Source organism: Triturus cristatus, chromosome 2_1 (assembly GCF_964204655.1).
Source record: "Triturus cristatus chromosome 2_1, aTriCri1.1, whole genome shotgun sequence".
NCBI lineage: Eukaryota > Metazoa > Chordata > Amphibia > Caudata > Salamandridae > Triturus > Triturus cristatus.
This window is the reverse complement of record NC_140581.1, coordinates 252993143-253005686: the sequence shown is the minus strand read 5'-3', so window position 1 is coordinate 253005686 and position 12544 is coordinate 252993143. Positions and strand designations below refer to the sequence as shown.

The 12544-nt window shown below is 47.7% G+C and overlaps 1 protein-coding gene across 4 annotated transcripts in view; it reads left to right on the top strand.

The window, feature by feature from the left end:
* AMACR (alpha-methylacyl-CoA racemase) overlaps positions 1 to 12544 on the top strand; it is a 421886-nt gene that overhangs the window by 224997 nt on the left and 184345 nt on the right. For all 4 annotated transcript variants that reach the window (XM_085630852.1, XM_085630868.1, XM_085630860.1 and 1 more), the window contains exon 3: positions 11296 to 11439. In XM_085630852.1, the coding sequence (XP_085486978.1) occupies positions 11296 to 11439 (144 nt within the window). The remainder of the gene's footprint in view (positions 1 to 11295; positions 11440 to 12544) is intronic.

Here is a 12544-nt window from a genome sequence, read left to right as displayed (position 1 = left end):
AGCCACGCCACCGGACTCCACTGGACGGACCACAGCTACGTCCACTTCAGCTTCAGAAGATCCACGATCCACCACCACCAGCGACAGGCTGCACGCAGAAGCTGGAACAAGATCACAGCAGACCAGCTCGCCGCATCCCTCAGCCAGGACCCACCCCCCAGCTCAGCGAACCCCAGCCAGGCCGCCATCAACCTCACGAAGTGGATCAGCAACTGCGCAGACGACCTCGCCCCACTGAGGACCCCGCCCAGCAGAGCCGGCAGCAGGAGAGCGCCCTGGTTCACCGAAGAGCTCCAAAAAGAACTGCCGAGCCCTCGAGAGAGCCTGGCGCATAGACCCAACGCCAGACAACATGACCACCCTCAAGCTACCCGAAAACACCACCAACTGATCCACGCCACCAAGAAAACTGCATTCAAGGCACGACTGGAGAACAACGCACACAACAGCAAGGAACTCTTCAACATCGTCAAAGAGCTCTCCAACCCCAACGCCGGAAACAACGACATCACCCCATCTCAAGACCTCTGCAACTTCCTCGCCTCCTACTTCTACAACAAGATCGCAGACATACACAACAGCTTCAGCACACAACCGACGCACCCTATGACCACACCATCGACCCCCACCACCACCGTCCCCGCCTGGACCCCGATCACCATCGAAGACACCATCCGCACAATGAACTCCATCCACTCCGGATCTCCTACCGACCCCTGCCCGCACCACGTCTTCAACAAAGCCGACGCTGTCATCGCACCCCAGTTGCAGGACATCATCAACACCTCCTTCAACACCGCCACCTTCCCGGAGAGCTGGAAGCATGCCGAACTCAGCGCTCTACTGAAGAAACCGTCAGCGGACCCCACCGAACTCAAAAACTACCGTCCTATCTCGCTCCTCCCCTTTCCGGCCAAAGTCATCGAGAAGACCGCCAACAAGCAACTGGCCGCCTTTCTCGAAACGAACGGATCCCTCGACCTCTCGCAGTCTGGCTTCCGAGCCAACCACAGCACCGAGACCGCCCTCATCGCAGCTACTGACGACATCCGAGCCCTGCTCGACAACGGAGAAACAGCGGCCCTCATCCTCCTGGACCTCTCCGTAGCGTTCGACACTGTCTGCCACCGCACCCTAGTGCAGCGCCTCAGCAACGTCGGAATCCGGGAGAAGGCACTAGAATGGATCATCTCCTTCCTCGCCGGAAGGACACAGAGAGTCCGCCTACCCCCGTTCAGATCAGAAGCCACCGAAGTCATCTGCGGCGTTCCTCAAGGCTCCTCACTCAGCCCCACCCTCTTCAACGTCTACATGAGCCCCCTCGCAACCATCGCACGCCACCACAACCTCAACATCCTCTCCTACGCCGACGACACCCAGCTGATCCTCTCCCTCACCAACGACCCCGACACCGCCAGAGCCAACCTACACGAAGGGATGAAAGAGGTAGCCGAGTGGATGATGAACAGCCGCCTGAAACTGAACGCAGACAAGAAGGAAGTTCTCATCCTGGGCTCCTCACCCTCCGCCTGGGACGACTCCTGGTGGCCCCTCGCCCTGGGCAGCGCACCTAAACCAACAGACCACGCACGAAACCTGGGCTTCATCTTGGACTCCTCCCTCTCCATGACCAGACAAGTCAACGCCGTCTCCTCAACATGCTTCAACACCCTGCGCATGCTACGTAAGATCTTCCGATGGATCCCCACCGAGACCAGGAAGACGGTCACCCAGGCCCTCGTCATCAGCCGACTGGACTACGGCAACGCCCTCTACGCCGGAACCACCGCCAAGCTCCAGAAGAGACTCCAGCGGATCCAGAACGCCTCAGCAAGACTCATCCTCGACATCCCCCGACACAGCCACATCTCCGGACATCTGAGAGACCTGCACTGGCTCCCGGTCAACAAGAGAATCTCCTTCCGCCTCCTCACCCACGCACATAAAGCCCTACACAACCAAGGCCCAAGATACCTCAACAGCCGCCTCAACTTCTACACCCCCACTCGCCAGCTTCGATCGACCAGCCACACCCTCGCCGCCGTCCCCCGCATCCGAAGAGCCACCATAGGAGGACGCTCCTTCGCCCACCTGGCTGCCAAGACTTGGAACTCCCTCCCGACACACCTCCGCCTGACCCAAGACCACCTCGCCTTCAGGGAGCAGCTCAAGACCTGGCTGTTCGAGCAGTAGCGGACCCCCTCCCCCCTCCCAAGCGCCTTGAGACCCTCCGGGTGAGTAGTGCGCTATATAAATGTGATTGATTGATTGATTGATTGATTGAGGTAGGAACATTGCTGACAAGAAGTCTGTGCCTAGTGGGCTTTCTGGCGCCCTGGGGAAGAATCGGGGTGGGGGGGGGGGGGGGTTGCCCCGATATGCTCCCAATGGGGGCAGAAAGACTGTGCCTATTTGTTTGGGGGGTGGAGGCATTGTTATGCCCATTCTGGGCATCCCCCATGCCCCCCCCTCCATGCATAAAAAAGCCAGTGTAATCGCTGGTGCCTAGTGGGCTCTCTGACGCCCCCTGGGGGGCAGATTAGGGGCGACTACCCCATCTGTCTCCTGGGGCGGGCAGAAAGACTGCAGCATTTTTGGGGCTTGGTGGGGGCATTGGCATGAATTTAAATAATAAATATTTCCTGATGGCTTTTGGGCTTTCTGCCCCCCCCCCCAGGATGCAGATAAGGGGCTTTTGTCCCTATCTGCCTACCGGGGGGGAGGGCCAGAAAGACTGTGGCAATTTATTTGGGGGTGGGACATTGGCATGCCCATTCTGGGCAGCCCCCACCCCTACGTGTACCACGACTGCTTCCCCCATCTGCTTCCTGGGGGGGCAGAAAGACAGTGGCATTTATTTTGGGGAGAGGGTAGGGGCATTGGCATGCCCATTCTGGGCAGCCCCCACCCCGAATTTAGGAAAAAAGAAAAATCCCTGGTGCCTAGCAGTGGTGCTCATGACGGAACCATTCCGTCATGAGCACCCTCAAGGGTTATTAGTCTAGGGTACACGACTGGACCACAGAAAAACTGTAAATGTTGCCTCCAACTAGAACCTGGGCCAAAGGGTTAAGTGATGGCGTAATCCATTGGGTCAACCCTTTGAGATCATGGATAAAGTTTCATAGGGTACCAAACAATCTTCATGTGAATCGCCAGAGTTATCTGTTAGATAGATTTCTTGGAATATGGCCACCACAATCAATGGAAAAATAAACAAGGGAACCTGAGGATGTAAGAAAGAAATGGCATGATGTAATACTTGTACAGATGTTTTGCACCAATTTTATAGATAAGTGGGCAATAAATGTAATAACTCAATTTTAATTGCTTTGTTTTTACTGTTATTACCAGTGAAAAGTTGGCTGTAGAAATGAGCGTATAACTTCAGAAGGGTGTACTATTGCACTCCGGTCCTTAGTCCTAGTGCAAAAAAGTCTGTACATATAGATGGTGCCCGTTTTTATTTTTTTCACACACTTGTGGCAGGTTATAAATTGTCATAGAAAGACTAAGGCTGGACCGGAATTTAGTCTGTCTGATGATATTGAGTCATCTGTGATCACTAGAGTTTGGTGATCTTTGCAGATCTGGAGTGAAAAAAGTAGGTTAATCATCTGTTCATGGAGGTTCCAGAGCTTTGGACGCATATCCCGTCCTTCTCTACCAGTTATTGAATCTGAAGGACAGCCAGATTGTTCAACCTTTCATCAGCTTTCTGTTATACCTGCTGCTCAGCCTGTATGAGTGTGCTGTGTGGATGTTAATGCATGGTGATGCATTTGAATGTTAGGGTGCCTGTGAGTGTCAGTTGGAATATGGGCTGAGCACCAGGGAGATTGTTCTTGGTGGGGCTTACAATAGAGCTTGTCTTTGAAGCTTATAATTGGAACCTTTTACTTACCTGCAACCAAGAGAATGAACCAACTTACAGAACTTACACCTCGGCTTTCAGACCTGAGAGAGAGAGACTGAGAAACAAGATTAGAAGAAATTGAAGCTTCAAGAGAAATTGCTGTGTCTATTGGAAGGCTATAAAAGAAAGAACTAAAAGAGGAAACTAAAAGTACAGAAGTCATGAACTTAGAAGTACAAAGACTTGAGTATTCAGACCGCCCTGCAGTCCCACCAGTGACCACTACATCGGTCTTTCCTAACCAGGGCTTGTTTGTTTATGTATATTATTATTGATGCAAATGGAGTCAATTTGCTATGAAAGGAGCAAGGATAGCAGTGTGTTTTTTTGTTTATGGGACCTTACAGGGTTCACAAGAAATGTATCTTTGCTGAGGGAAACTGTCAGTTTTTAATTTTGAGGCGATAGAAGAGGGCAGCAGCGTAAGACGAGATTTGGCTGCTGTCTTAATGTTGAAGGAATGGCAGTTTTATATTGACAGAAGTTGAAGAAAATCTGCTCTGTTAGTAAGATACCTGTTTCAAGTGCCTTTGAATTTGCCTTTGAGTAGGCCCTTGCCGGCACTGTTATGCATCATTGGAATGGGCCGAGAGACTGTGCCATTACTGCTGTGCCGGATTTGAATGGGCCGCAAGATGGTGGCCGCAAGATGGTGGCAGCATACCATATTTTAATGAGCAGTAGAGTGAAGAGGTCTGTTTTACCTGTATCACTAGAGTGGTGCATTCTAGCCCACCCTGGTAAAGTTCCGCTGTTGTGTTCTTAGATCGGGCCTTGGCCTGCATTGGGCTGTGTTCAGCGCAAGGATGTACCTGTGCGATTGTACAGTGCAGGTGGAATAATGTGGGCAGTTGCGTGTGCACTAGGATGTGCATGTGTCTGTAGGAAGTTGTATCACATAGGCGATAGCGCATGATGTTGCATAAGCGCTAGGATTGTTTGTGCAAACAGGGAGGGGAACATTACATTGGAGACTTCGCACCTCTGAATGCCTGCGTGCACAGAAGTATGTGTGCATTTGGAAATGGCACAATACTTGGAAGACACTGGGTTCGATTTTGGGAGATGCAGGCCTTACTGGAGAGGCAGGGAGAGGTGGAGGTTTCCCTCAGAGATGTGTGGATTTGCTGCTTTTCTAAGAGCTGGGTGAGATATACATGGAAGGAAGAGCCAAGCTCTTTGGCGCACTTCAAGAGGAGCTCTTTAATTCTGAAAGGAGGTCACTGGTCAAAGGGGCCTGGGCACATCTGAGGAAGGAGATGGGTCTGATAAGAGAATCATGAAGAGTAGGGCTCGGGCCCTTCGATAAACTTTTGAAGCACATATCTCTTAGGCCCACAACCAGGTTTGAATTTCTAGTCACTCACTTGGCTTGTGTTTTACAATATCTAGGTTGGAGAAAGTCCTGCTGTGATTAACTGCTCGCATAACAAAGGAGTAGGCACATCAAAGGGAGCAACACTCGGAACGTGAACTTCAAATACACACTAAATCACAAGAATGTCTGGAAATTTATCATAACTAGCAATGGCAAAGCCAATAGGTTTCACCTATGCAAGACCTATTGGCATTGTCAATGTTTTTTTTTAGATGGTGCAGAGCAGCATTGACTGCCGTGCAACATGGATTAAAATAAATAAAAATAAAGGGTTCTAGCGTGGCTGGCGTTGACCGTGTCATAGCGCTTTTTGTTTACTTTAAGGCATGTTGCATAGCAGCCTGCACTGTTGTGCAACATGTCTAAAGAAACACTGATACAAATTAAACAATGAAAGACAAGGAGCGGGAACAAAAAGGGAAAGGAAAATGAAAACGAACACGCCCCCATGACAGACCACTAAGGGCATCACTGTTCTGGGATTTTATTTTCTCCTCATTGCTTCCCATCCCCAAAGACGCCTCTGGTTGTCAAGCACTGTGAAACAGCCTGCAACTGCAGTCTGGTGCTATAGAAGCAACAAATAAAGGCAATTAGCACTTTTATTCAAATATTGAGAGTAGGGGCACCGATTCATATTCCTCAGACTGCAGTCAGTGTCTGACAGTCAAGATTCTAGGCCCCATCAATCACAACAAAATAGTGCATTTTCAGAAGGGACGAAAGAAGGAGGCAATAAATATTTCGGCAACTAAATTGTAAGTATTACCTATACCTCCTGAAGCGCCCTATGAGGAGGTGTGCAACTATAGTCAGCTGAGGGCTGATAACTAGCATAATTGAATGACTTTGTATTCAGCAGTTTTAAATTGCTTCTTGTCAAACTTCTCAATCTGAGGCCCAACAAACCACATTATAGACTAGCTTTCAGTAACATTTTCTCACTTCCCTTTACTGATTTCCCTTGTTCTGGATTTCTCTAGAATACCCCATATCAAATGAATGGTGGTGCTACATAAAAGAAAGACCAGTTATCTTAACTAAAAACAGGGTTAAGTGTAAAATGTATTTTTTTAAGCTAGTTAAAAGCCATGTGCGTGTCTTGCACAGGAGTGCCTTAAAGTTACTGGCACAGATATCCAATTCAGAAAACGGACAAAGAATATTACTTTATTTTTTGCAGTTTTATATAGTGTGAACACAAAGCAAAGGCATTGGAGCGCTTGATTTGAGCAAAAATTAAATTGCACAAAGTTACATAAATTTGTTGTTTATAGTCTTGGGGAAATTAAGTGATTTGCCCAGAGTCATAGGATGTTGAGAAGATGGCGAGGCTCGAACCGGGTCCCCCAGTTCTAAAGTCATCAGCACTGCCCATTACGCCACATAGTCTAGTAGAATGCCATTCCTCTTGGGTAAATTGTTTGTCAAGAAGATGAGCGCGAAGTGTAAAGCGAAGCCACCTCTCTGGCGGTTTTCATTTATATTGTACGGTTCATTTCCTGCATCAAGTGTGAGAAGAAAAAAACATTCTGTCTGGGCAAATATGTTTCTGCCACTATAGTGCCATTAAAGGAAGAGGAAAAGTTCAAAGAAAGCAGCACAAAACATATACAGCCTCCAAACATTCTTGCTCACAAATAAAAAAGTATATCAGATGAAAAGGAGTACTTGGACTAAACTCCCCTGATATGAAAAACACATGAAGAACAACAGAAAATAGCATGCTACAACCAACAGAAACCGAGGAAAACAAGGCGGCAATTACACGAATTAATGAAAAGTAAGGGTGGGCTGTAAGCCCCTTTTAAGTTGTATATTGTTTACAAGAAACTTCACAAGCACAGCGCAAGCGCTGTGCATGTGAAACCTAAAAAGGAGAGCTTGAGACTCAAATTGTCAAACTGAAGTTGTTCATCAGTGTGGAGAAGCTCAGCCCGAGTTCTGCCGGTTGTGGCCAGGATGAGGGTCTAAGCGTCTGCCAGTCTCCCACCTGTAGCCTGTAGCACCAGCTTCTGCCTGACCCAAGACCAGCTGTCCTTTTGAAGTACAGGAGATCAATTGGGGGAGGGGGGGAGCGTGTTCCAGTGAAAATCTTGTTGTATTGGTCCTGGGATTGGAGTGAGAGATTCTTGTCCATCGGTACTGATGCACCAATCCGTCTGCTGGCCCGTGTGCCAAAGTCTAGAAACCCCCCTGGCCAGGTGGGTGTCACAAACCAGAATAACAGTTACTGCCCTAGGTTCTGCTCTGTGAGAATGAGAGCCATTGCCCAATACAGGGCCATGACCCGAAGGAGGTCGTGGTCTTGTTCGTGCTGCCTGTGACCCCTGTATGCCAGGTGGGGAGGGGGTCATCGCCCTGTATGTGCTGCAGTGACCCTATCTGCACTGCATATGCAGGGTCATGAAGGAGGAAGAGGGCCTTTGTCTTGACCTCACATTTAGTCAGAAGACCCCACGGGCCGTGACCCATGGATGGCAAGAGCACAGACATCAACTCCCTCATCCGGGAGCATTAAAAACCTGCCACCAGATCCCAGGAGAGACTTCATGCATCGGAGCAGCTCAAGGACGTTGGCTGCCACAAGTGTAGCTTCCTGATGTTTGGACACCACCAGGTAGCTGAGATGCGTCCGGGGACTCTGACCCAGTGCTTAATTTGAGCTGGGGGTTTCCAGTGCTCGGCACCACTCATTTTATGACACTGGAACTTATTTTTTCTCAACAAACTTTGACACAGAGCAAGAGAAAAAAACAAAACAAGGGAGAAAAGAGGAATCAATCAATCAAACAAACATTTATAGAGCATGGAAGATCACCCTTGAGGGTCTCGAGGTACTGGAACTGTTTGCTGCTGTGCGGAGTTTTGATCAGTCAAACATCCAGGTCTTTAGTTCTCTTTTGAATTGCTGGAGTGACAGTACAGTCCTGAGGTGCAGGAGGAGGTTGTTCCAAGCGTTGGCAGAAGGAGCGTCCTCCACTGTTGGCTTGGCGGATCCGTGGGCTGTCTGCGTGGGAGAGGAAAGCTGATCAAAGGTGTCCGGTCGGTTGATGGATGTTCAGGCATTTGTTGATGTATGCTGGTCCTTCGTTGTATAGGGTCTTGTAGGTGTGGGTTAGTATCTTGAACTGGCATCTCTTCTGAATCGGAAGCCAGTGTTGTTTCTTAAGATGGGGTGTGACGTAGGTCCTTCTGGGGAGGTCCAGTATGAGTCTTGCCACTGAGTTCTGTATTCCCTGAAGTCTCTACAGGAGGCGTGCAGTGATTCCTATGTAGAGCATGTTTCCGGAGTCCAGTTATGCTGGTTATGAGGGCCTGCGTGACGGTCCTTCTGGTCTTTGCCGGGAGCCACCTGAAGATCTTGTTAAGCATGCAAAGGATGCAGAAGAAGAAAAAGATGGAAAAACGGAGAAAGAGAAAGAAAGCAGAGATGAAAATTAACCTGCAAGGGTGAGATGAAGAGGCAGGGAGTGTCTTGTGGTGGCTGGAATCAAGAAGATGCAGCTTGGTATTTAGCACACTGCCTTTTCGCTAGCACGGGCTGGGGGCTTCTGAGCAAAACATTGGGTCCTAGCACCTATTCTCTTACAAATTAGGCACTGATGTGAACTGCCACTCAGCAAAAGACTGACAAGTGGGCCGTTGGACCCTGAGGGGGAACATGCTCTGAATTAACGCAGTCCAGCGCGGGGAATCTGGCATCTTGACAAAGAGCCCCCATAAAACTTCTGAGACATGAACCCATCAGCCTGGCTTGGATATCGAATGCCATGAATTGGGAGTAACCATCGGCCATAAACAAGGAATTGGGTCTGGGAAGCTGGCCCTTGTAAAGTAGTGGGCTTGCCTCAAGAAAGCTGTGTATACTTTTGAATGTGTTGTTTTATACTTGGTGTGCGTAGTTAAATTCTTATTTAACTGGATAATCATTTATTGTATTTTTTTTGGTGTCTCTGTGCTTACCGTACAGCCAACTTTTTCCCGAGAAGCCTTGGGCTGTTCTAATCACACACCCACTAAGAGTCAAGTGTTGAGGGGGTACTTGGCCCAGTTGGTTGGAGCCCATGGTAGGTCGGGCCATGGTAGGCCGGGCCCAGAAAAGGCGTCAATCGCCATGGTTGGGACCCAGTAATTCCTGATTGTCCCTTGGTCCTCTGAACCGCATTCTGATCCAGCAAATGTGCCATTCGTAGTAAGAATTTACCGCAAATGCAGGTGATCAACAGAATGCGAGTACCTGTATTTATGATGCTGATTTTTTTTTTAGTATAAAATACATTTTCATGGTAAAATGTAGTGGAAAATTACAGATGGGCATTTCGGATAATTGTGTGGAATTTTGCCAAAAGTTCACGTCATTACATAAAAGCAAATTACGTGCGTTTTGCAGACCCCTCATTTAAAAACTTGAGGGAACCCCTCATCCAAAAATGCACATTTTAAAAATTAAAATATTATGTTATGACTCTTGGGGAACATTTTTGTTAAGATATAAAACAGAATGACCACTCTTGCTCAGAAGTTGGGTGTGTGTGGCATTTAGCGCCTAAGAAATCAATGATCATAAATTCCTTGCCTATTTCTCCACCTATGCATAGGGATTTGCATAGCGAAAATCTTGTGATAAAGCAGGGGAATTATTAGGGATTTTGTACAAGAAAGCTGTGGTGTAAGATGGGCACAACATAGCGGTAAAATAAGAGGGACGGGGCTGGGTGAGTGCCAGGGTGATTGGGAAGTAGGAAAGTGGGGTTCTTTGACCTCTTTGGTGCGCCTACTGGTGCCTATTCTTGTGTGTTTTTTAGTTCCTTTCTGAAGTGTTTAAGGAAAGGCATCTTGTAGATTGCGGTTGGTTAGGAATCCCACATACCCGAGGCATAACGGGAAAAAGGCTAGCCTCTGATTTCCTTTCCTGCACCATCTGATCTCTAGTCCAGGACTGCTGCTGTTGTGTGCTCTGTGAATCCCTCTGAATGTTTCATCTTCAATGGCAGGTAGTTTGAGGTACCGTTGTTGACGGCCTCTTACATGATGCAGGAGGCCTTGAAGGGGACGCAAGTAGGCCCAGCAGCACTAGAGTAATTTTGTAATATTTCCGAAGACCTTTAACAAGTCGTGCTGCTTTTTATGGGTGTCAGATGTATCGCTGCGATGCTGCTAAGCAGGGCGTTGCCTCCATTGATATCAAATAGGGCTGGAGGGTTGTTCTGAAGTCCTCTTCAAGGAGAAATATCGGTGACAGTTGGCACAAGCGTTATTGAAAACTCTACTAACCTTCTGGTAAGTTTCATAGTATAACATTTAAATGACTGAGTTTGAAGTCATTTGAGCCATTAATGTTCTGTACTACTAAATCTACGTCTGGGCATACCTGGCCTACGTACCGAGTGATTAACAGTGGCTGAGACTAATCCAAGCATTCCATCCATTACCTTTTTTTGTATACTTTAGTGTGCCACCCTAAATGGGACGTGTATGCCCAGGCGTGGGTCCCATGCACTTTCTGTCATTGAAACCAAGCTTTACCTGGCTGATGAGCCCTAACTAGGGCGAATCCGGTCTTGGGTAGCTTGTGGTCTGGTTCAGGGAAGGCCTGGCCTGGCAGTTCGGGCTGTTCTCATTGGAGCAGGGTCAAGACTGATTTGCATATGGCCGGATCCAAACTAAGAGGGCCTGGTGTGCAAAATAACGATGAACTGGGATGCGGCTGAGTGGTTACCCGTGCTTGCCAATAAAGGACCCAGACGTGTCTGAAGGTGTCACTCATGGGCCTCTTGATGACAGCCTCATGGTACCTATCTGTGAGTCGATATTTGTAATATACCCAATTATGTGGTAGAGTCCATATTAATCTAGTGAAACGATTGGAAGGAACTTTCCTGCTGCTCAGTGGCAGTGAGGCCTTGAGAACTTTCGCTGTTTGGTATTTATGTATAAGTTCCATTAATGTAGGGCTGTGTATAGGCCAATCTAAATTGTATGTTGCGTTGCTTTGAAGGTGTTATGGAAAAGCTGGGACTTGGACCAGAGATAATGCTGCGAGACAATCCGAAACTCGTGTATGCCCGATTAACTGGATACGGCCAGTCAGGAAGAAATGCCACGGTCGCAGGACATGACATCAACTACCTGGCCCTTTCAGGTAAAGTTAATGATCAGACGCATTTACTTATTATTTGCCGAACCTTTGCCCTGTGGACGAAGGTTGAAGGTCAGATTCCAACATGTCTTTCTGTAAATGTGCAAACCAGAGCATATGATGGAAATGTTTATTAAACCAATGTGCACATTGCAAAACAATTTTCTTAGCAAAGTGGAACTTAAATCCCACTTTTTTTATTGGCTTTTCATGATGTACATTTTGTGAGTAGAAAAAGGGTAACCACGAAAAAAAAGCTGGATGCGTAGTCCAGGGCCTAATTTAATAACCTGTCTAAAATGCATCAGAACCTAACCAGAAAAAAATGAATCTCACTTATGAATTCTTGACCGGATCCATCGGTTCAGCCTCTTCCCAACCCTACAGTATCAGGACCGAGCAAGAAGCTGCATGTCTGAAAACAGCCTACGAAAAGTTGATGTCTTGCTGTAAATTATAGAGCTTTCCAGGTTTGAAGAAACTGCAAAATGATGCTGTTGATAGTCGGATAGAGAAAAATTGGATGAATGCTTTTGGATCATTTAATTAGACTGCCACACAGTATCCACCTGAATAACCACGACAAAAGCAGACACTGATTTCTGTAATAGTTAGGCCCTGGAAAATAAATTGGTTTTTAGGAGCGAAATAATTGTATGCATTATTGCTGCCAATAACTCAGGATAACTAATTGCACACTCATAGGTACAGTGCCATATTTTCATTGTCTTTATGCATACCTGTTAGGATCTTTTTTAAATTTCTTAATGGCATGGGTTGTTGCATGATTCGAGCATCTGAGGCCATCTCAAAAGGTCACGGACAACACACACTGTACCCAGACCAAGTTCAGTGTCTGCACGACTGAAGTCACCCACTGATGAAAACCAGCTGTCTGAAGCTGATCACTGACAAGATCGAAATCGTGATCTCCAGGGAGAGCATTTCACCGCTGGACTCCACATGGGGGCCAACCAAGCTAGGACTGACATGCACCCCAACACCCACACCAAGAACCTCTAGATCATTAACGACCGCAAACTCAACATAACCGCCCAAACCGACACCGTCACTGCCTCATACTTCCATACCTTGAAGGTGTTGAGGA